The sequence below is a fragment of the Oryza brachyantha genome, chromosome 10 (genome assembly GCF_000231095.2).
Source record: "Oryza brachyantha chromosome 10, ObraRS2, whole genome shotgun sequence".
NCBI classification, from domain to species: domain Eukaryota; kingdom Viridiplantae; phylum Streptophyta; class Magnoliopsida; order Poales; family Poaceae; genus Oryza; species Oryza brachyantha.
The window spans coordinates 11,756,135-11,775,281 of NC_023172.2; the positions used below are offsets into that span (position 1 = coordinate 11,756,135).

The 19,147-nt window shown below is 43.4% G+C and overlaps 3 protein-coding genes across 11 annotated transcripts; 1 reads left to right on the forward strand and 2 right to left on the reverse strand.

The window, feature by feature from the left end:
- The first annotated feature begins 932 nt into the window (after positions 1-932).
- LOC102721770 (casein kinase I-like) lies at positions 933-7,462 on the forward strand. 3 transcript variants are annotated; one of them, XM_015841870.2, is made up of 15 exons: positions 933-1,203; positions 1,301-1,579; positions 1,674-1,714; positions 1,874-1,943; positions 2,210-2,358; positions 4,149-4,244; positions 4,421-4,491; positions 5,279-5,340; positions 5,476-5,539; positions 5,624-5,708; positions 5,792-5,918; positions 6,031-6,116; positions 6,198-6,258; positions 6,348-6,481; positions 6,680-7,462. In XM_015841870.2, exons 2-15 carry the CDS (start codon positions 1,504-1,506, stop codon positions 7,001-7,003), a joined length of 1,446 nt encoding a protein of 481 aa, XP_015697356.1. In that variant the 5' UTR covers positions 933-1,203; positions 1,301-1,503; the 3' UTR covers positions 7,004-7,462. The 3 variants fall into 3 exon arrangements, with proteins under 3 accessions (XP_015697356.1, XP_015697357.1, XP_006661861.1); XM_015841871.2 differs by having other exon boundaries at positions 6,037-6,116; XM_006661798.3 differs by having other exon boundaries at positions 6,040-6,116.
- Positions 5,699-14,617, reverse strand: LOC102716072 (vacuolar protein sorting-associated protein 2 homolog 3). 7 transcript variants are annotated; one of them, XR_005812570.1, is made up of 15 exons: positions 14,476-14,617; positions 14,193-14,237; positions 13,691-13,725; positions 13,370-13,420; positions 13,168-13,272; positions 13,011-13,082; positions 12,736-12,807; positions 12,542-12,622; positions 12,377-12,412; positions 12,238-12,293; positions 11,646-11,734; positions 9,921-9,978; positions 9,657-9,689; positions 8,999-9,112; positions 8,568-8,910 (listed from the first exon to the last, which is right to left on the reverse strand). XR_005812570.1 is itself a non-coding variant. In XM_040527964.1 (12 exons), exons 1-12 carry the CDS (start codon positions 14,507-14,509, stop codon positions 9,974-9,976), a joined length of 681 nt encoding a protein of 226 aa, XP_040383898.1. In that variant the 5' UTR covers positions 14,510-14,617; the 3' UTR covers positions 9,771-9,973. The 7 variants fall into 7 exon arrangements, 4 of the variants coding, with proteins under 4 accessions (XP_040383898.1, XP_040383900.1, XP_040383897.1 ...); XR_005812571.1 differs by lacking the exon at positions 9,657-9,689; XR_005812569.1 differs by lacking the exons at positions 8,568-8,910; positions 8,999-9,112; positions 9,657-9,689 and adding an exon at positions 5,699-5,848.
- Positions 14,618-16,010: 1,393 nt separating this feature from the next.
- Positions 16,011-17,645, reverse strand: LOC107305071 (nascent polypeptide-associated complex subunit alpha, muscle-specific form-like). The gene is made up of 2 exons (XM_040528425.1): positions 16,547-17,645; positions 16,011-16,451 (listed from the first exon to the last, which is right to left on the reverse strand). The coding sequence occupies exons 1-2, from the start codon at positions 17,510-17,512 to the stop codon at positions 16,323-16,325; spliced, it is 1,095 nt and encodes a 364-aa protein (XP_040384359.1). The 5' UTR covers positions 17,513-17,645; the 3' UTR covers positions 16,011-16,322.
- Between the last annotated feature and the right edge of the window lie 1,502 nt (positions 17,646-19,147).

A 19,147-nucleotide genomic window follows, 5' to 3' on the forward strand; every position in this document is an offset into this window, starting at 1 on the left:
CTGCAAAACGATAGATTGCAATGAACAGGAAAGAGTTGCTCATATAGATTAACTAAATATTATTATAAAAGAGTAAATTAACTCACGGTGCACAAACTTACACATTGCGTGCAAATAGATCTAACTATTTGTAAAACGCTCATTCCGATAGCAAAATTTGCTTAGGTCGTGCAAACAAGGGCCAAAATACACATACGCAAAAAAGCATTGTTGTCATCTCTGAACTAATTGTTTCAATTCAAGCGCCACTAACTCGAGTTTATAAACTGCATTTCTTTTGTAATTCATGATCTATTGCATCCTCTACTTAACTTGAATGTAAAAAAAAGGTCTAGAGGGCATGAATAGTGAGGTCAGTGAAGGAAAGCTTATGGGGAAAAAGATGTATGCAAAGTGATATCTTGTCCGTAAGTTGATATAGCATTCCATTTAGTATAGAATATCGCTAGTTAACTTGTGTAACATATTTTTGGATCTAGATCGTAGGGCCCAAGCAAAATTATTGTGCCGAAATAAGTGTTCTACAAATCGCTACGCCTGTTTGTACCCACCACTCATGCGACCTACTCTATTGTAAAACTAATAAATAATTTAGAAAAAAGTTAAAGCAATTTTAGATAAAATTATGCTTTTGAAAGCATGTCTTCGAGTCATCCTTACGTCTATCTGCCTAGAACGCACCCTTAATAACCGACATCTACCTATTTAGAGGTTAAAACATGCCCTTAAGACAATAACGCCAAGAAACCTACTATTAGCTGGTCCAACTCCACATCATCCGGGAGACAACATCATCACAAGGGCTCCTAGGCACGCATGCATGCAACCTTTACGCCGTGGTGTTTTCATATTGGAACGACTCCTATATATATACACACACTAATATTGTACCCACCATCTATTAGCCTACTCTAAAACAAAAACAATGTGAACAATGTTTGGAGAAGGCAGTGCTCTTCCCCTAATAATCGGGTTCCTCGGGGACCTAAGTCTAAAAAAACTCCCTCCCCTTCCTACGCCTCACCTCCAACAAAGAACACCAACGTTGCATGCGCGTGCCTCTCCCCCCACCATTCCCTTCCTCCTCGCCGCTCCGCAACCATCCCCAGGTTGCAGAAGGCGGCGTCGCGAAGGTCGGGCTGCTGGAATCGACACGGTGGCGGGGGTTTGGCTTCTTCTCCTTGGCTCCTGTTGATTCATCCGGTGCGCAGCCCGCCCTACCACTCGAGAGTTTTTTGTGGAGGAATTCGTGAGGGTGCATGGTTTGGAATTTTTCATGTCGCTTTTTTTTTGTGGGCAGATTTCGGTGGGTGTGGCTTGGTGATTCTGCTCAAACCATGCTGAATAATTCCTTGTGGAAGAGGGGGATTCTACTTCTTTTGGGAAGGCATTTCAGCGATTGCAAGCTAAATTTCTAGGCCAAAAGGATTTTGTGGATATATGCAACAAATAAATTAAGCGTGTTTGTCCACATTCCGGATAGTGATCAAGAGGGGGGTGATCATGGAGCATGTGATCGGAGGGAAGTTTAAGCTTGGGAGGAAGATTGGGAGTGGGTCATTTGGGGAGCTATATCTTGGTATGTTTCATGTATCTCATGAGAAAATAGTGTTTTTTTTATTTCAATTTTGTGATTTTTTATGCTTTTCTCCTGTGCCATTTTATTGCTGCAGGTGTTAACATACATAATGGGGAGGAAGTGGGAATAAAGTTGGTATGTCCTGATAAAATTGGTTGTAAAGCATATATTGGATGCATTTGATTATGGCATTTCACTTGCTTAGATACCCTCTTTTAAATAAAAGAACTCTACAGTTTAGAGTTGAAATGTTTGCTAAAAATATCACTTTTTCCTCTGTCTGATTTGTACCAGGAACCGGTGAGATCAAGACATCCACAGCTGCATTATGAATCCAAAGTGTATATGCAAATGCAGGGTGGAAGTAAGTCGGTGGTATTTATGTATTTAGTTTGAGGTTTTCTTCGGTCCAACAAAAAGTACCCCGAGATACCAGTACGTCGCGGTACCAAATCGTTTCTGATCATTGGATTTAACAGTGCATCCAATGGTGAAACGATTTGATACCTCGAGGTACCAGTACCTCAAGGTACTTTTTATAGGACCGGAGCAAATCTCATTTAGTTTAGTTTAGTTTACAAACGATCAGTCGGTCCCTAAGCTACATTATTTACTTGTCAACAACCACAGATGGTATCCCACATATGAAGTGGTATGGTGTCACGGGCGACTACAATGTTATGGTGATTGATCTTCTTGGCCCAAGTCTGGAGGACTTGTTTAACAGCTGCAATAGGAAATTCTCTCTGAAAACTGTCCTTATGCTTGCTGATCAAATAGTAAGTTCACCATCTCCAACTATGAAGACAAGATGCTGCTGGGTGCTCTGCTCCTCCCTAGAGTTAGGAAGCAAATCCACATGTGGAGTTAATTTGATCACAGCCTATCCTGCCTGGAAGCCTGGAACTTGCATACTATTCTTTCTTGAAAAGAAAATTAACTTGCTTAAACCCATAATGTTTACCCATTAAAAAAAGAGCTTGAGATAATTGTTAAGAGCCTTTTTAAAATTCTTGAAAAAGTATCTCAATATACCACATTTTTTCAATATAAAATTTTATTACCTCAAGGTATATTTATACCTTGAGGTAATAAAATTTTGGTACCTCAAGGTACTTTTTAATGATTGTAAAAATGCTCAATTGTTAAAGGAAAAAGTACGAATTACCCCCTGAAGTATCGTGGTCGGCCGAATTACCCCCCTAAACCCGAAAACCAGACATTCTTTACCCTAAACTTTTAAGACCGGGCAAATTACCCCCTCGACACAATCCAAAACAGTTTTATCCTACGTGACGTACACGTGGCGATCCAGTCAGTGTTTTCTTTTTTTACCGGTGGGGCCCACATGTCATAGCCTTCCTCCCCCTCTCTCCCGCTCTCTCTCACTCTCTCCCTTTCTCTCTCTCGGAGAAACAGGACGAGGCGTCGGCGGTCGGCGAGCACGGTGGGCAGTCTAGCGAGGGCGGAGGCCGTGCGGGCAGTGAGCGGGAGGGCGAGGGCGTGCGGACGGCGTGCGGGCGGTGGGCGGGATGGTGAGGCCGCGTTGGGGTGGCGGGCCGACGTGCACGGGGGCGGCGTGCGGGTGGCCGGCATCGCGCGGGGGTGGCGGGCCAACGGGCGCAGTGTGCGGACGGCGCGGGTGCGGCGCCGCGTGGGGACGGAGTGCAGATGGCCGACGTCGCACTGAGGCAGGCCGACAGGCGCGAGGACGACGCCGTGCTGGGGTGGGCCAATGGGCGCGGGGACGGCGTGCGGATGGGCACGCGCGCGGGGGTGGCAGGCTGACGGGCGCGGGGGCGGTGTGCAGATGGCCCGGGGGCGGCGCCGCGCGAGGATGGCGTGCGGATGGCCGGCGCCGCGCGGGGGCGTGCCGACGGGGACGGCGCGGCGCGGAGGCGGCGTGCGGACGGTTCGGGGGCAGCGCGCGAGGATGAAACCCGCCGTCTTCGCCGTCTTCCGCGCGTCGCGCCGCCGCCTCCGCTATTTGCCGCCGCGCTGTCGCCGTCCGCCTCCCTCGCCTCTGCCTGCTCCAGCCAAAAGAAAGGGAGAGAGGAAGGCTATGACAGGTGGGCCCCATCGTTTAAAAAAAAGAAAATGCTGACTAGATTGCCACATGTACGCCACGTTGAACAAAACCGCTTTGAATTGTGTCGAGGGGGGTAATTTGCCCGGTGTTGAAAGTTTAGGGTAAAGGATGTCTGGTTTTCGGGTTTAGGGGGGTAATTCGGCCGACCGCGATACTTAGGGGGGTAATTCATACTTTTTCCATTGTTAAATGATAGATATCATGAAAAATACACAAACTCGAGCAAAGGCTGAGATGACGGGATCATGGTCCTGAACATGAATATGATGCTTATATAATTTCCTTCAGAAACTGCTTAACTACATATGGCCTCTCTTTTAAGAATAAGAACAAGATAGGATGTTTAAATGTGTAGCACGAAATGTACTGATGAGCTTATCTTGCATCCATCTGTCCTGTTTAGGTACTACTCAAATATTTGATTTCTATGTTTTCCAGGTTTGCTTTGTTAACCCTTCTCTTCTTGGCAAAATTGTTTAGATAAACCGAGTGGAATACATGCATTCCAAGGGGTTTATTCACCGTGATATCAAGCCAGACAACTTTCTTATAGGGTTAGGCCGGAAAGTTAACCAGGTCTGCATTATAAAGAAGTGTTTCCTGCTATCATATATACTCTTATTGTTTTCTGCATAAACCGAAATACCAAATATTAGCAGCGTATTTTCATAATAGGATTACCTTATAATTACCAATAAATACACAAGCTCAAAATGAATGATATAATAAAATTTAATGTTTTTATTATGTAGGTCTACATAATTGATTATGGACTTGCTAAGAAATACAAGGATCTCCAGACTCAAAAACACATCCCCTACAGGTGAACCATATTATTTCTGTGGTCTTTACTTAGAAACTAGCTGAATACCCATGCTTTGCTATGGAGAAATATAAATTATATGCATGTTAGTATTGTTTGAAACTTTTATTTTGGAGATAAAAAATAAAACTAATATATAAGACTATTTGAAATATTTTATATACATAAAGAAGTAGTTGATAAGACAATATATAATATAGTTGGTGGATGGTAGATTCGTTGTCATCACATTTAACTTCTTTTAGAATACTATAGATATAGATTAGAACAAAATTTGGCTTTTTGTTGTGTTAAGTGGTTATGCTCTCAAATTGACATTACATTTACAAAGTTAAGTAGTATAAATTTCTGTATTTTCTATAATGCATCTTATTGTCTTTTTATTTTATATACTATGGGAGATGGGATGAGCACACAATGGGTCTGCATGGATATTAATATATTATATGCAGGATTATATTTATATGGACTTGAATTATGGTTTATGTAAGCCCATAAATATATAAACAATGTTTTATGTTCTTCAAATTTCAAAAACTATCTATAGGGGTTTTTAGTTTTTTTTTAGTTATTTGTATTGCGTCCATTTTCCTCTAGAATAAGTATGATACCAAAGCTCGCAATATTTCCAGTAATAGATTAAATGCAGGTTTGTATGTCATTTCTTGGGTATTATGCAGCACTTCTGCCCAAGCTCAAATCTGAATATTATGCCCAAGATATGTCTTTTAGGTCACTGGATATAATTGTGCTCTTGCATTTCATAATTCTTTGTTACTCTATACAGGGAGAACAAAAATCTGACAGGAACAGCACGGTATGCTAGTGTGAATACTCATCTTGGAATAGGTGAGGACAATAAGCAAGCCGACATACTTATGTTTACTCCCAAACAAAAATCGAGAACATTTAGATTATTTGGTTTAAAGTAAGCAAACACACATTGTCTATGTATACATGTCTAACGCAGCTATTTTCTTGCAGAACAAAGCAGGAGGGATGATCTGGAGTCTGTTGGCTACCTTCTCCTATATTTTTTAAGAGGAAGGTTAGGCTTGGTGACTTTTTATAATTGACTTTCTTGCCTATTTTCTTCGGATAGTAATTGCTTATGCTTTTTTATTGTTCTCAGTCTCCCATGGCAGGGTCTTAAAGCTGGTACAAAGAAACAAAAATATGACAGAATTAGTGAAAAGAAAATGCTCACTCCAGCAGAGGTACCGAGGGTCGCCATCATGAAGTTCATCTTTCAAGTATTGGAAATTCCTAGATGCATTTGCACTAAAATTGTTTTGACCAGGTTCTGTGCAAATCTTATCCATCAGAGTTCACCTCATATTTCCACTACTGTCGTTCCCTGCGATTTGAAGATAGACCAGATTACTCTTATTTGAAGAAACTCTTTCGGGATATATTTACTCGTGAAGGTGCAAAAGTTATTTCTTCTTTAAGCTCACTTTTTTTCCTGCGCTGTCTTTGCCAACTGGACATTTTTGATGACTTGAAGTTATAAACGGAGGTCTAATTATAAATTATTAGTGACAGTAGGGCACCAACTCGATTACATATTTGACTGGACTACAAGCAAATCTCCTCAGATGGGTTCTAGTACTAAGCTTATTCAAGTATGTAACATCTAATTTTTCAATTCTTTTGTGTTGTTCTATCTGATTCGTTAAAATTACAATTATGTTTTCAACATCCAGCAAGCCAGTGGAAGAATGGTTGGAGTTGGACAATCTGTGGAGCGAACAGACAAAACTGCAGGTCTGTTTTCTTGTACTGAATTGCATCTGCTCACTATCAGATGAAATTATTACTGATTAATTTCCATATTGACTAACTTCTACTGCCAGTGGGTCAAGAGATCCGGGATAGATTTACTGGTGCTGTTGAGGCCTTTGCCAGAAGAAACCCTGGTTCTGGTCGCCACCCAGACAATTCAAGGCACAAAAGCCTTGCAGATTCTTTTGGTTCCTCTACAGAAGCTGTATGTATTGCATTTTTTTCACTATGATAGATGTTGCAAATAATTTCAAGTCTACCATGGACACTCTCACACGCATGATTCTCAGTCAGAAATCGCCATTATTAGACAATTCCTTGTTAATTCTGCGAGTGTTAGATTAAAATTCTGTTTGGAAATTTGGAATAGGAACTTACTAGTTTTTTTCCTCGCGTGCATCAGGTTGTTGATTCGGAGAGAGCACGAATCATGTCGAGGAACAGGAGCTCGTCGAAGATTCCCGACACAGCCACTCCATCCAGCCGGCCGACTTCCTCGAAAGGCGACTGCGGCGACCAGAACCGGAGTACCAGCCGGTGGGTGTCGACCACCACCAGCAGCAGCAGCCGCCCGTCCGCCGGCGCCCAGAGGCACCACCACCACCCGGCCGGCGTCGAAGACAGGTCCTCCCCCGTCGCCCGGAAAGCGCCGCCGGCGGCAGGGAGGGGGCCCGCCGCTCTCCGTTGCTTCGAGCGCCTCTCTATCGGCGGCGAGAGGAGGAAGTGATCGAAAAGGCCGAGGAGGCAGGAACCTCGAAACCATCTCGCTGCCGCTGCCAACTACGACGACGACGACGACGACGAACCACCTGGAAGCCGCGCCTTGCAGGATTTGTAACCCGAGCGGTCGATCGTATCGCTGAAACCTTCTTCCCCCTCCCCTCCCCTCCCCTCCCCTCCCCTCCCTGAGATTTCCATTTTCCGAAATTCCAAAGCGTGATGAGAACGCCATGTGCATGTGCATCGCCGTCATCTTCTGGCCAGCCGGCCGCCGGCGGGGAGGGGACCACGAGGCGGCGGCGGGAGAGACCTCGTAATAACGTCGTAGGGTCACTGGCATACGGGCCCATGAGGTGTGGGGCCCACATGTCGGAATTGTCGTATTGCCGTTTGAACCAGTTACCCTAACCGACGTATTTTTTCGAAAATTTTCTATAAAAAATTGTTTAAAAAAATCATATTAATCTATTTTATATGCTTTATATAACTAATAATTAATTAATTATATATTAATTTATTACTATGTTTTTCGCGTCGAATAACTAATTTCTCATTCTCACATGTCAAACGCGGGTGTAGTAGTGATCATACAGGGGCCATGTAACCACCATCGGATCGAAACGGACGCGACAGATTAAATATGAGTTTGAGAGTGAGCGTCGAAGAAGATCACATAAAACTAAAAGTATATTAGTTTAATTTTAAAATAGACAATTATTTTTTAAAAATTTATAATTTAATTAGTTTGGAAAGTGGAGTTTCCGTCCTTTCCCTTTCAAACAAATGCAGCTGAGGTCATTTCTATTGAAAGTTTCACTTTCATCAAATATAGTGTCATGGTAGCACTTTTTATGACGTGACAAGAAGTTAACAAGATAGATAAAATGAGTGTTTATCTTGATGAAACTATATTTACATTGGTTCCAATGTTGTCTATGAAACAACAAAATGAAACTTATGCATTACACCAACTATCTCAATTCTCAATTCTCAATTAAGTGTCATGTTGCTTATGTGACATGATCCGAACTATCTTTGTTTTCTTATTCAATAGGCGTGGACAAAAGTAGTATATGATTGCTGCAGTTGGTTTGCCATGAACTCTTGGAAATATATATAGATAAAATCCCGTCAGTTAATGTTCTGTCAAGCATATAAAAATGTGACATGAAACTGCGCACCAAGAAAATTGTTTTATTTCTCATACTAAAAACAAAAATCTGATGTGCCACTCATGGTAACTGTGAAATAGAACTGGAGGTGGATCAACGGAATTACCATTTAGGGTTGGCAACGGGACCAGAGCCAGAGTGATGCGATTGGGTTGGGGGCTATATGACCATAACTGACGGTGACCTTATAAACGTTGCACGAACTAAAAAGGTTGTGTTCTTTAGGATTGATTATTCTTTGGCTCATATGTATATATTTTCCAAACTATTAAATATTATATTTTAAATATTATATTTTTTTATAAAAAGTCTATATAAAAATTTATCATCTTATACTTGTCAAATATATTTTTAACTTTGTAGTAGTTAATCACATTTTTCATACCATGAATTAGATATAACAAAAATCATAATCTTTCATCTTCGTCTACAAAATAGCGTATCCAAGTGTAACGTATAAACATGTTTTGGGGATTTATTCTTTGCAATTACACCATTCCCATCTCCATTATTATGGTTTTGTGCTTATTGTTTGTTTCTGCACGAGGACATGTTAAACCATCATAGGTGTTAAGAGCATTCACAATACGGGGACGTGGTGAGTAGTCTCACCACGCCACGTTCGTCGTCGGTAGCCGTGGAGGATAGAGAGGGTGGCGCAAGGGCACGGCAGGGGGCCACGCTGTGGAGGTCATGTCTCCAACTCCTCATGCCCCTACATGGGCCCCACCATCGTCCATGACTGGAAAAGGAAGAGAGAGCGGCGGTAACCAAGAATGGAGAGAAAGCGACGACGGCGACAATCGAGAAGGGAAAAGGGCCCGAATTACCTCATTGAGCTCGCCGGCGGCCTCGATCCCGCCGGACATGGGAGAGGGAGCATGGGTGGCGCTGTTCAGATCTACATTCGCCGAGTGCCATCTAAGCTTCGGTCTAGATCCACACTGATGATAATGTTGGAGGGAGGGGAAAGTGGTTTGGGGTATTTTACTTTAGTTTTCCGCATGTAAGGTTTTAAGTGTAAAAGTTTAGACATATATAAATCAATAAAATATTAGGGACTGACTTGAAAAGTTGAGGCTACTCCTTGAAGCTGGTAGAGGGACTAGATTTTAGATGAGTGGTTTATGCCTAGGTGGCACTAGAGACCACTTAAATAAAGCTCCATGCACTATGAATCCTAAAGTGAAAAAGGCATTGCTTTCTTGCACCCAACGGCCACGCCCCTGTTCTTTCAGTCTAGACAGTTGGTTCTCATAGCTTCCAAGTTTCACTGGTTGGTACTAAGGATGTGTTTGGTTCGTGGACTAAGTGGGATGGGTTAGTTCCATCTCTGATTTATAGGATGAGTTGGTTTTATTTTTCTATTTGGTTGGTGGGATGGGTTGGACCTTGTTTTTTGTTTGGTTGGAGGGATGAGATGGAATCGAGTGAACCCATCCCTTGTTTGGTTCAAGAGATAAAAGTGGGATGACCAGATATGATTACCTTCCACGATGAGTTGGTGAAGTTACATCCCATCTTTCAAATACAACATATGAGATAGTAGGATTAATATTTAAATAACCTAACATATTTTTGTTTGTTTATACAAATTATATTGAAAATCAATTTAATATATGAATATGAACATTTGCAATTAATAATACAATGGACTGACATGTCATCGTTTGCAACACATTTCACAATCCAGGTTTTCACTATGCAAATATATGTGAGTATGCAAACAATTCAAAAAAAAATGGTTTTAACCTTGACAACACAAGAAGCGGTCCGTTGAAAAACAATCTCACTAGATCAGCCTCCTAACCTGCAAATAAACCGCACAAAAATCCCAAATTCAGAGACATATATGTGTGTACTGGTATAACACGAAGAAGCATATAGAGGTAACAAGATGCATATTTGTACTGTCCAAGAAGACACAACAGAACAGAGGACTTTGTATTGTAGATGGCGAGCTCGGCCAGTCCCCAGGCCAGCGGCGACCTCCCCCTCCGGCGCGGTGACCTCCAGGTGGACGGGGCGGCGACCTCCCCCCTCCGGCGCAGCGACCCCCCAACCCCGGCCAGTCCCCCGCCAGCGACGAGCTCGGCCACCTCCCAGCGCAGCGACCTCCCCCCTCCGGCGCGGCGACCTTTCCCCCTCCAGCGTGGCGACCTCCCCCCCCTCCCCCTCACGGTGCGCCGACATCTTCCCCCCACCCCCGGCCACTCTCCTGTGCAGGCGGCGAGCTTGGCCACCCCCGACGCGTGCGAGCTCGTCGCCCCCACCACCGGCCACTCACCGCGGCGACTGCGAGCTCGTTCCCCTGGCGTGGCGACGGCGAGCTCGTTCCCCTGGGGCGGCGACGGCGACCTCTTCATACCCCCAGATCCGGCGCAGAAAAACGGTGGCGAGGACCTATCCGACGGCGACGACACTAGGCAGAGGGAGGAGAGGACGAGGAAGGGGACGTCGACCTCACCTCCAGATGAGCCCGGCGCCGCCTCCGTCGACCGTCAGCTCGAGCGCCTGCGCCGCCGTTCGCAAACGAGAGAAAGGTGCGATGCCCTCACCCCACCTCTCTGCGTGCGACGTCCTGGGTTCGCCCGGTTCCACCCGGTCCGGCCGATTTGGTGGTACGAATATTTCCTCCTGGTCCAGTCCATCCCACCTAGTCCATAAACCAAACACCACTAGGATGGGATCCAATCCATCCCACCTAGTCCATAAACCAAACACCACTAGGATGGGATGGTCCTATTCTATTCCATCTCACACCCTAGGTCTTTTTTAGTTCCCAAAATTTTTTTAAAAAAATATCACATCGAATTTCTAGACACCTAAATAAAGCATTAAACATAGATAAACAAAAAAACTAATTGTACAGTTATGGAAGAAATCTTGTGACGAATCTTTTGAGCCTAATTAGCCCCTTGATTAGCCATAAGTGTTACAATAACCAACATGTACTAATGACGGATTAATTAGGTTTAAAAATTCGTCTCACGGTTTCTAGGCTAGCCGTGAAATTCGTTTTTTCATTCACGTCCGAAAACCCCTTCCAATATCCGATCAAACATTTGACGTGACACTTATTTCAAAAATTTTCTCCATCTAAACATCACCTAAGTAAGCAGGACGAATGTACCCAAATGGTGCTGAAGTTGCAGATTAACGCATTGTTCTGTACTGAATCAATCAAAAACAAGAGAAGATATCTTCGACGTCCACGAAATAGAAAATTACAATCACACAACAACGTATACCCTACTCCCTACCCCTACATATGAAGCTCTCCATGCAGAAGAAATTGGCTAGAATTGACACGAGTTTATAGAGATTCCCTTTTTTTTTCACACAGAACTTTCGGAGTTGTCAGGTTGATACCCATCTTCACATAGTTGAAGTATCAACCATCCGATATTTACATGTGCAAATATATTTTTGGTGCCTATCACGAATTTGAAATGTAAGTACAGGACAGGAGGTTACTCTGTGTGTAAAATGTGGGGGTTACAGAGAAGTCCCCTCTTTTTATGGATTTTTCAGAGCAGCAAGCCGCTTCTCGAGTTCGTCCAGTTCTGAACTGCACACAAGGTAAACAGAGTCAGTAAAGTGGCAACTTGTATATCATGAATTGGCAAATATACATGTAGGTGTAAGGGAAGCAATGATTCTATTTTCTACATTTGGTTCAGATAGATCTGAAAGCTACATACTGGATGGTGGGTGGTTAACTTCGTTGTATCAGCTTATAGTGTGAAACACGGATCAAATGACATGGATATACAATAAAGAGACAAGTTCTAAAATTCGAAAGCTAGCGCCTGCCAAATTGATCATAACTGCGAGTTTTCTCAGTCTGTCACGACACAACAAATTAGATTAACAAACAGTGGGCTATCGGTTTGTAATTCTTTTGATGCATGGAAAAAAAAAACAGCAGGGATCTAACTAGTCATTGCAGCACTTTAGTCATAGCAGTATAGAGTGGAACAATACAGTAGCTCTAAGTCCTCATTAGGGGGAAGGAAAGACTGAAGATAAGCAAACAAGATGGTCATAAATCCTGGATCCAGCATACCTTTCATCAGCTTGAACCTGCTTTCCAGCAATCCTTCCTTTAGGAGCTGAGGACAACTGTGACGAGGAAAATGATTAGAAAATACTAAAACAACCAATAAAATAAGAGAAACCAGAGCTGAGATAGTAAGTTCAACTACCTGTGAGGCAATGTCAACACCAATCTCATCCAGAACCTAAAAGACATTTACAAGAAATGATGAAAATCAAATTCATGGCATAGGACTTATGAAAGAAAAAAACTTAAGGCTAGTGTTTCAAAAAGATTCTTGCAAGTTGGTCTGGAAATAGGAACTGGAAATGACCTGATTAGCAAGGTCTTCGGTTTCTTCCTCAGCTTGATCGTCGTCTAAGATATTGTCGATGGAGTCAGACATCATCTCATTCTGCTCAAAGAATAAAAGAGTCAATGCATTTTACACACAGGTATTATCATAGTTTAATTTCCTTACAAGAAACAGCCAAATCTATCAAGAACATGGAAGTTATAGTAACGTACCGTCATATCCATTTGTGCCGACTGTTTCTGGAATTCTTGCATCACTTTCATCTGTTTGGCTGGATCCATTTGCTGCAAATAAAAGCAAAATCAGATGAAAATACAGAAAGTCCTATCAGGTAACCCAGGTTAAAATTCAGAAGTATTGAGCAGCACAGGTTAAAATTTCATTGCACATAAAACAGGTTAATAAATGGAGGGCACTAGAGAAAGATCTTACGTTGATTCCTGTATAAACTGCATACATGAATCAACAAAACTCGGTGGGTAGTTACCTTGTTCAAAGCTCCCATTGCTTTGCTCGCACTTTGCATGCCAGCAGCCACTGAAGTGTTGGCATGCATTGCCTATGGACAAAACTCAACATTACTATCAAAAGGATAACCCCACAATGTTGGAACAACAAAGCAAAAGGGGGAAACAACATTCCACCTGTGTATGTGTCGCAATGCCCCTAATCTGAGCTCTGCTACCTTGTAAATTAGAAATTTGCTGTCTTAACCTGATCAGCTGACGGGCCAGAATTCTAGTTGCTGCCTGCAAAAGATATGGAGATCATAAGAAAGGTATATGTCACATTGTATGATCTGGTACCAAAATTATTGTGCTGATACTGAAACATAAGAAGAAAAACCTCATTGCCAGTTTTTGCAGTCCTTTTGATTTCGGCAACTAGCTTCTTTTCCTGTTGATTGAAAGGGAAAAAAAAATCGGAACCAGTGATGTCTAAAATGCTACTGATTCAATTTCATCCTAAAAATTCCACGTTAGGATAGGCAATGAAAAGGCATATTATTCACACTAAACTGATTAAGCACAAATCTCGGCTTAAAAACTTGGTTGCAACACAAAACAAATTATCATTTGAATATGTGCATACAAGACTTCAAGAAGCGGCAGATATTCAACGCATTTTTTATAGACAGACTTAAAGTGTGTGATTAAAGATGCATACCTCTAGCTGCAACGTTCCGATATCTCTCTCAATACCTGGTGTTGACATATTGAGAAATTAGATTACTTGAGAAAACACAACTATGAAGGAGGAATTGTCCATATTTAATTGCAGGGAGAGCAAGTACTTGAACCCATAACCTCAATCACCAAATCCTCGTGCACGACAGCTAGACATAGATTAGATACTTTAAAGTTGCCATGCCAACTTTTTCATGTTTCAGTTTTAAGTTCGATGATAGTAACCTATCAACTCGACAAGCTCAAAACACTTTCCAGAAAACAGCCCAAATAAACACCATAATTTCCTTAGAGCAAAGCTACGTCAACAGAAAAGCTACATTTAACCTATACAGTTAATCAGACACAATTATATGCAACGAGCCAGCTTTAGATTCAGTTGGCATATGCAGATCGACATGCTCCAAAAGTCCAATTCAACAACGAGGGAAAAGGAAAAAAAAACTACGGTTATAAGCGTGTTGGGGGAAGGAACCAATCACCTCTGGTAGCGTTCGTCAGCTCGCGCTTGCTGTTCCTGATCGCCTCTGCACAGTCAAACCCCCCCAAAATTAGAGCTCGGAACACATCGATCGCGGCCGATCGGAGAAGTAATGAACCCCAGGAATCCCCCTCGAAGCGAGACGGACATCACAGAGCGATACGAATTCGAGCCACGCGGTGACCGCAACAGCGGAGGCCCTAATTCGATCGAACTCTGTTCCGGGGAGGGGGGAGGGGGGGGGCTGGCCTTGGGGAGAGTGGTGGGGAACGGGGCAATCGCACCTCGCGGCGTTGGCTTCTTCGCGAAGGGGTTCATCTCGCCCGCGTGCCCGGCGAGCGGCGGCGGCGGTCTCGCTGTGCTCGTCGCCGGGGAGGGGAGGGGAGGGGAGGGCGAGGGCGAGGGCGGTGGGGGAACGCGTGGCCGCCGCGTAGGGGAGAGGGAGTTTATTGCGTTTCCCCTCAAAAACCTTTTTCCTGGTAGTTGCGCGGAAGGGCTAACCGCTGCGGAGTGCGGAGGTTGAATGGTCAATTGGGTCAACTTCAAAGGTATTTTTAAGAGTCAAAATATACTATCGCGCTTTAACCCTGAGTTGTACTACCCGTCTCGAAATAAGGTTAATTTTTAGTTTTTAATATAATATTTTAACTGTTCGTTTTTTTAAATTTATTTATGATTAATATTTTTATTGTTACAAAATGATAAAATATAAATAGTATTTTATGCATGACTATTTTTCTAAGTTTTTTTTAGAAATTTTTTAAATAAGACGAATAATCAAACGCTGCACACGGAAAAATAAAAAATAAAGTTATTATGGGACGGAAGTAGCATCTAGTAGGTCTGTATTGTCTTAGGTCCAAAATACTGTATCTTCCGAGAATGAAAATGCATATGACATAACACAAACACTAATGTAGTTGTAGTTTTCAGCGTCCAAGGTACATATTTGCACTTTTAATCTTATTTGACCTTTTAAGTACAGGCAGACATCCAGATAATCATTTTACAATTTCACAAACTCAGTAACTTTATGATTTCAAAATTCATATGCTATGCCAATGTAATATTAATGTTGTTTTCTATGAGTGATCGGTCTAAACATTTTTTTTAAACACCTGAATATAAAATACGAACGTGACGATTAACACTTAAAAAAGACTAACATATAAACATGGCTATTTTGTTGCGAGATATATTAATATATAAGAGATATCACAAGCGAGAGAACTATTCTAAGAGCTACCAAACAATAAAGTTTAACCTTTATACATCTATAATAAGATTATATTGAATCAAATAAAGTTTGTAAAAATGAAATTGTACGGTGGCATGTCCCCTTCATACGGTAAAATCAAAGAGGATATGGGCAGCACCATGTAAACGACATAAAAGAGGAACAAGTGGAATTTTACACTCGGTAGTCAAATGTATCATAAATTTTATACTATACCAGAGTACTAGTTAAATGCGTCTGCTACCACACATAAAAGAAAATATACGATACTACTGCTTAAAACACATAAAAAAATATGTTTTCCATGTAGTGTACATCTTTTCTCTATAGGGAACATTCACCTTAATTTAATTATATATATGGTTATTCATTTAAATTTTGTTATTTTTTAATACTAAGAAGTTTAAGGGGGTATTTTGCAAAATTTAGTAGGAGCAGGCAGTGTGGCAGACCCACTCTTACCACTATCTTTTTTTTTTAAAAAAAAAGAAAAGAGTATAGATAAACAGGATGGTAGAGAAACTAAATTAAAATAGACATCCATTGGTTTTGAGCTTCAGTGCTTCAGATTCACTAACCAAGCTTTATTTAAAAAAAACACCACAAACCACCAAAGATTTACCACAGTTCAAACTAAACAAACCCCCAACGAAGCATGATAAATTCTCATATCAGAAGAAACACTGACGAAACTGTTCTGTTCAACCGAGTCTGCAACTCAAAGTACAGAGAAGGAGCCTAGCAGATAATTTTTCCGGTCTCAAGGCAGCAGCTCAAGGCTAAAAAAGAGAGAAAAATCATCACAGAATCAAAAAGAAATGGAGCAACGCGATCCGTCGGCCAAGTGCGGAATCGACGGTGGGGATGCGTCCACGCCTCCCCATGGGTGGGATATCAGTGACGGTGGTCGAAGCAGAACTCCTCCCGGGCACCGCACGAGCAGGTCACGCTCACCACCAGCTCGCCGCCGGTGCAGGCCGCGTCCGCCGGTTTGGAGGCGCGCTCTCCGGCCACCTCCCGCTCCTGGAGACGCACGGATCAGAGACGCGACGCGAAAGCGGAGGAAAAACGGCGGCGCAGAGCAGTCATGCGGAGGATCGGAGAGGGGATCGAAGTACCTGGTCGCTCGCCTTCGCCGGCGGGGTGAGGAACCTGCAGCACGGGGTGTCCGTCGACGCGGGCGGGGTGGCGCCGCCAAGGGAGGGGTCGGCGATGACGGCTGGGGGCTCCGTCTTGGTGGCCTTCTTCGGCGGCAGGGTGATCTGCAGCTGCTCGTCGCGAGGATGATGGGTCGTATGGCCCTCGGCTGCGGCGTGGGCGAGGCGCCGTGACCAGAGGCTGCCGCTCGGGGGCTTCTGCGCCGACTTCTGCAGGCCCGGGATGGCGAACGGCGGCACGACGAGACCACCATCGCCGGATCCCGCAGGAGCCGGCTCCTTAGCCGCCGGAGACGGTGGCGAACCTGCCGGCCCGAGCGCCGGCTTCGGAGGAGCCAAGAACGGGACGCCGCTGCGGGTGGTGTCGCTGGCGGTGCGCTCCGGCCCTGGCGAAAGGAATCGCGTGAACCCGCCGCCGTCGTTGGGGCTCCTTCCCGCCGAACTCGGAGACGCCAAGAACGCGAAGACGCCGCCGCCATTGGAGCCCCTGGGGGTGGGGTACAACGACAGCTCATGAACCAAGAACCCTGACCCGCCGCCGTTACTGGCGGTGGATCCCATGGGCGTCAACGGCTGCCTCGGCGATGCCAAGAACGCGAAGCCGCCGCCGCCGCCGATCCCGCTGGACCCCGTGGCCGTGGGCGCAACCATCCTCTCCGGAACAGCCGAGAACGACAAGCTCCCGCCGGTCGCCGCCGGGGCCCCCGACGGGAGAACCCCCACGGCGCTCCCCGACGCGGAGGTGAAGGGCGGGAGCTCCAGCAGCATCCTCTTGCGCGGGGAGAAGGCGGCCGGGAAGAGGCACCGGCGCTTGCGCCCCACGCCGCAGGGGTCGGAGAAGGCGACCGGCGACCGGTCCGCGCCCTCGATGCGGAGCTCGGCGAGGTGGTGCGGCTGCGGCGTGCGGAAGAGGGAGGCCACCTCCATGGCGGTTGGGTTTCCGACGTGTCGACGTGGCGGTGGCGCGCTGGATGGAAGTGGAGCGGTTGGTTAGTTACGTTTCGACTTGGCACACGGCGATGGGCTCGCTTTTTGTAAGGCAGGTTGCCTGTTTCTGGGTCACGCACAGCCGTTGGATCGATCGAGAATGGCTCATATTCGATGTCACAGCCGCACATAACCTGAAGTTTTGGCTATGTGTATTTGGGTTCATTAAAGAAAGATTATCTGGATTTTTAATAGCTATTTACTAACTATAGGGTTGAATTAACTATTATAAAATAAAAAATTAATATACAAATACGAGATGGTAAATTTTTATATTATTTTTTTATACAAAATATATCATTTAACGGCTCAAAGAACGCATGTGTAAAAACCGAGGAATTTCAACGTAAAAATATAGCCTATGTACTTTGCTCTATGCAACTTTTCAGTGCAACCTTTCTTTCATGATATGTTACAAGTTTATAAGTAAGGAAATATTATAAATCTTTAGTGGTAGTCACGGTCTCTCAAATAACACAAGAACATGTAATTCCTTTTTTATAATAAACATGTTAACTCAGAAATGAAGCTAGAAACGTAGGTGCACATCTGTTCGTTTATACTACGAATAAACGAAACGGAATATTTCTAAACGAAAAATAATTTATAAATAAAACTTTTATATATGTGTACTCAGTGATCTAATAAACCATGATAAACCCCAAAAAAATCATTTACAAAATCAAGGTTAAAATTTCAAAATTTAACCTATAAGCATACATATTAGCGAAAATATGAGGATGATGAAGTTATGATGTGAACATATTACAGTAAATATGATATAGATTGCCATATACAGTAGCGTATCCTATATACCTATACAAGTGATCCCCACTAACTTATTTTCCTGCTCTATGGTTGTTCCACGTCATCTACTGCAGGCCTAAGCAGTCATTATTAGTAGATCATTAAGATTATAACCAGCCCACGACATAACCATCTGACTTCTCCACGGATTCATCATTAAATATTATCCATTGCAACATCACAGCCACAAAAAGAAGCATTGATTTCGGTGAAGACTCCATTGACAAAACTATGAGTATACCTAATATATATGTATCATTTAATTATTTTGATTCTTTGTGACAAATTAATTTGTGCAACCTTCCGTATATTTCACTTCTTTGCAGTACCAACAAACTTGATCCTCCTATTATAAAATGTCATAAAGAAGAGTATGGTCTACTCTTAGCAGCCCCTCAGAATTAGAAGATTAAAAATATAAAGCTAACTCAAATGTCTTATGAATAATTTAAAACAGCAAGCAGTCCCTATCAACAATGCAGCACGAGGTGGCTCAAGAATCTACATAATAGAAATGGTGCAGACTATTACCATTGTTGAAAACAAAGTGAGCTAACATTCATGAAAAAATCTATTCTCCTTTATTCTAATACATTGTCCAACAAAATTTACAAGTCAACTCATAATATGCGTCATGCAGCCTCCACATGCTTCCAAATAATCGTACCGGCTCCTTACTATTTCCTCAATCCTGAGCTATCTTAATTTTCGTTGTCAAGACTGCTAAATCTAAAGGCTTTCGATGCTTCCAAATAATCAGACCAGTTG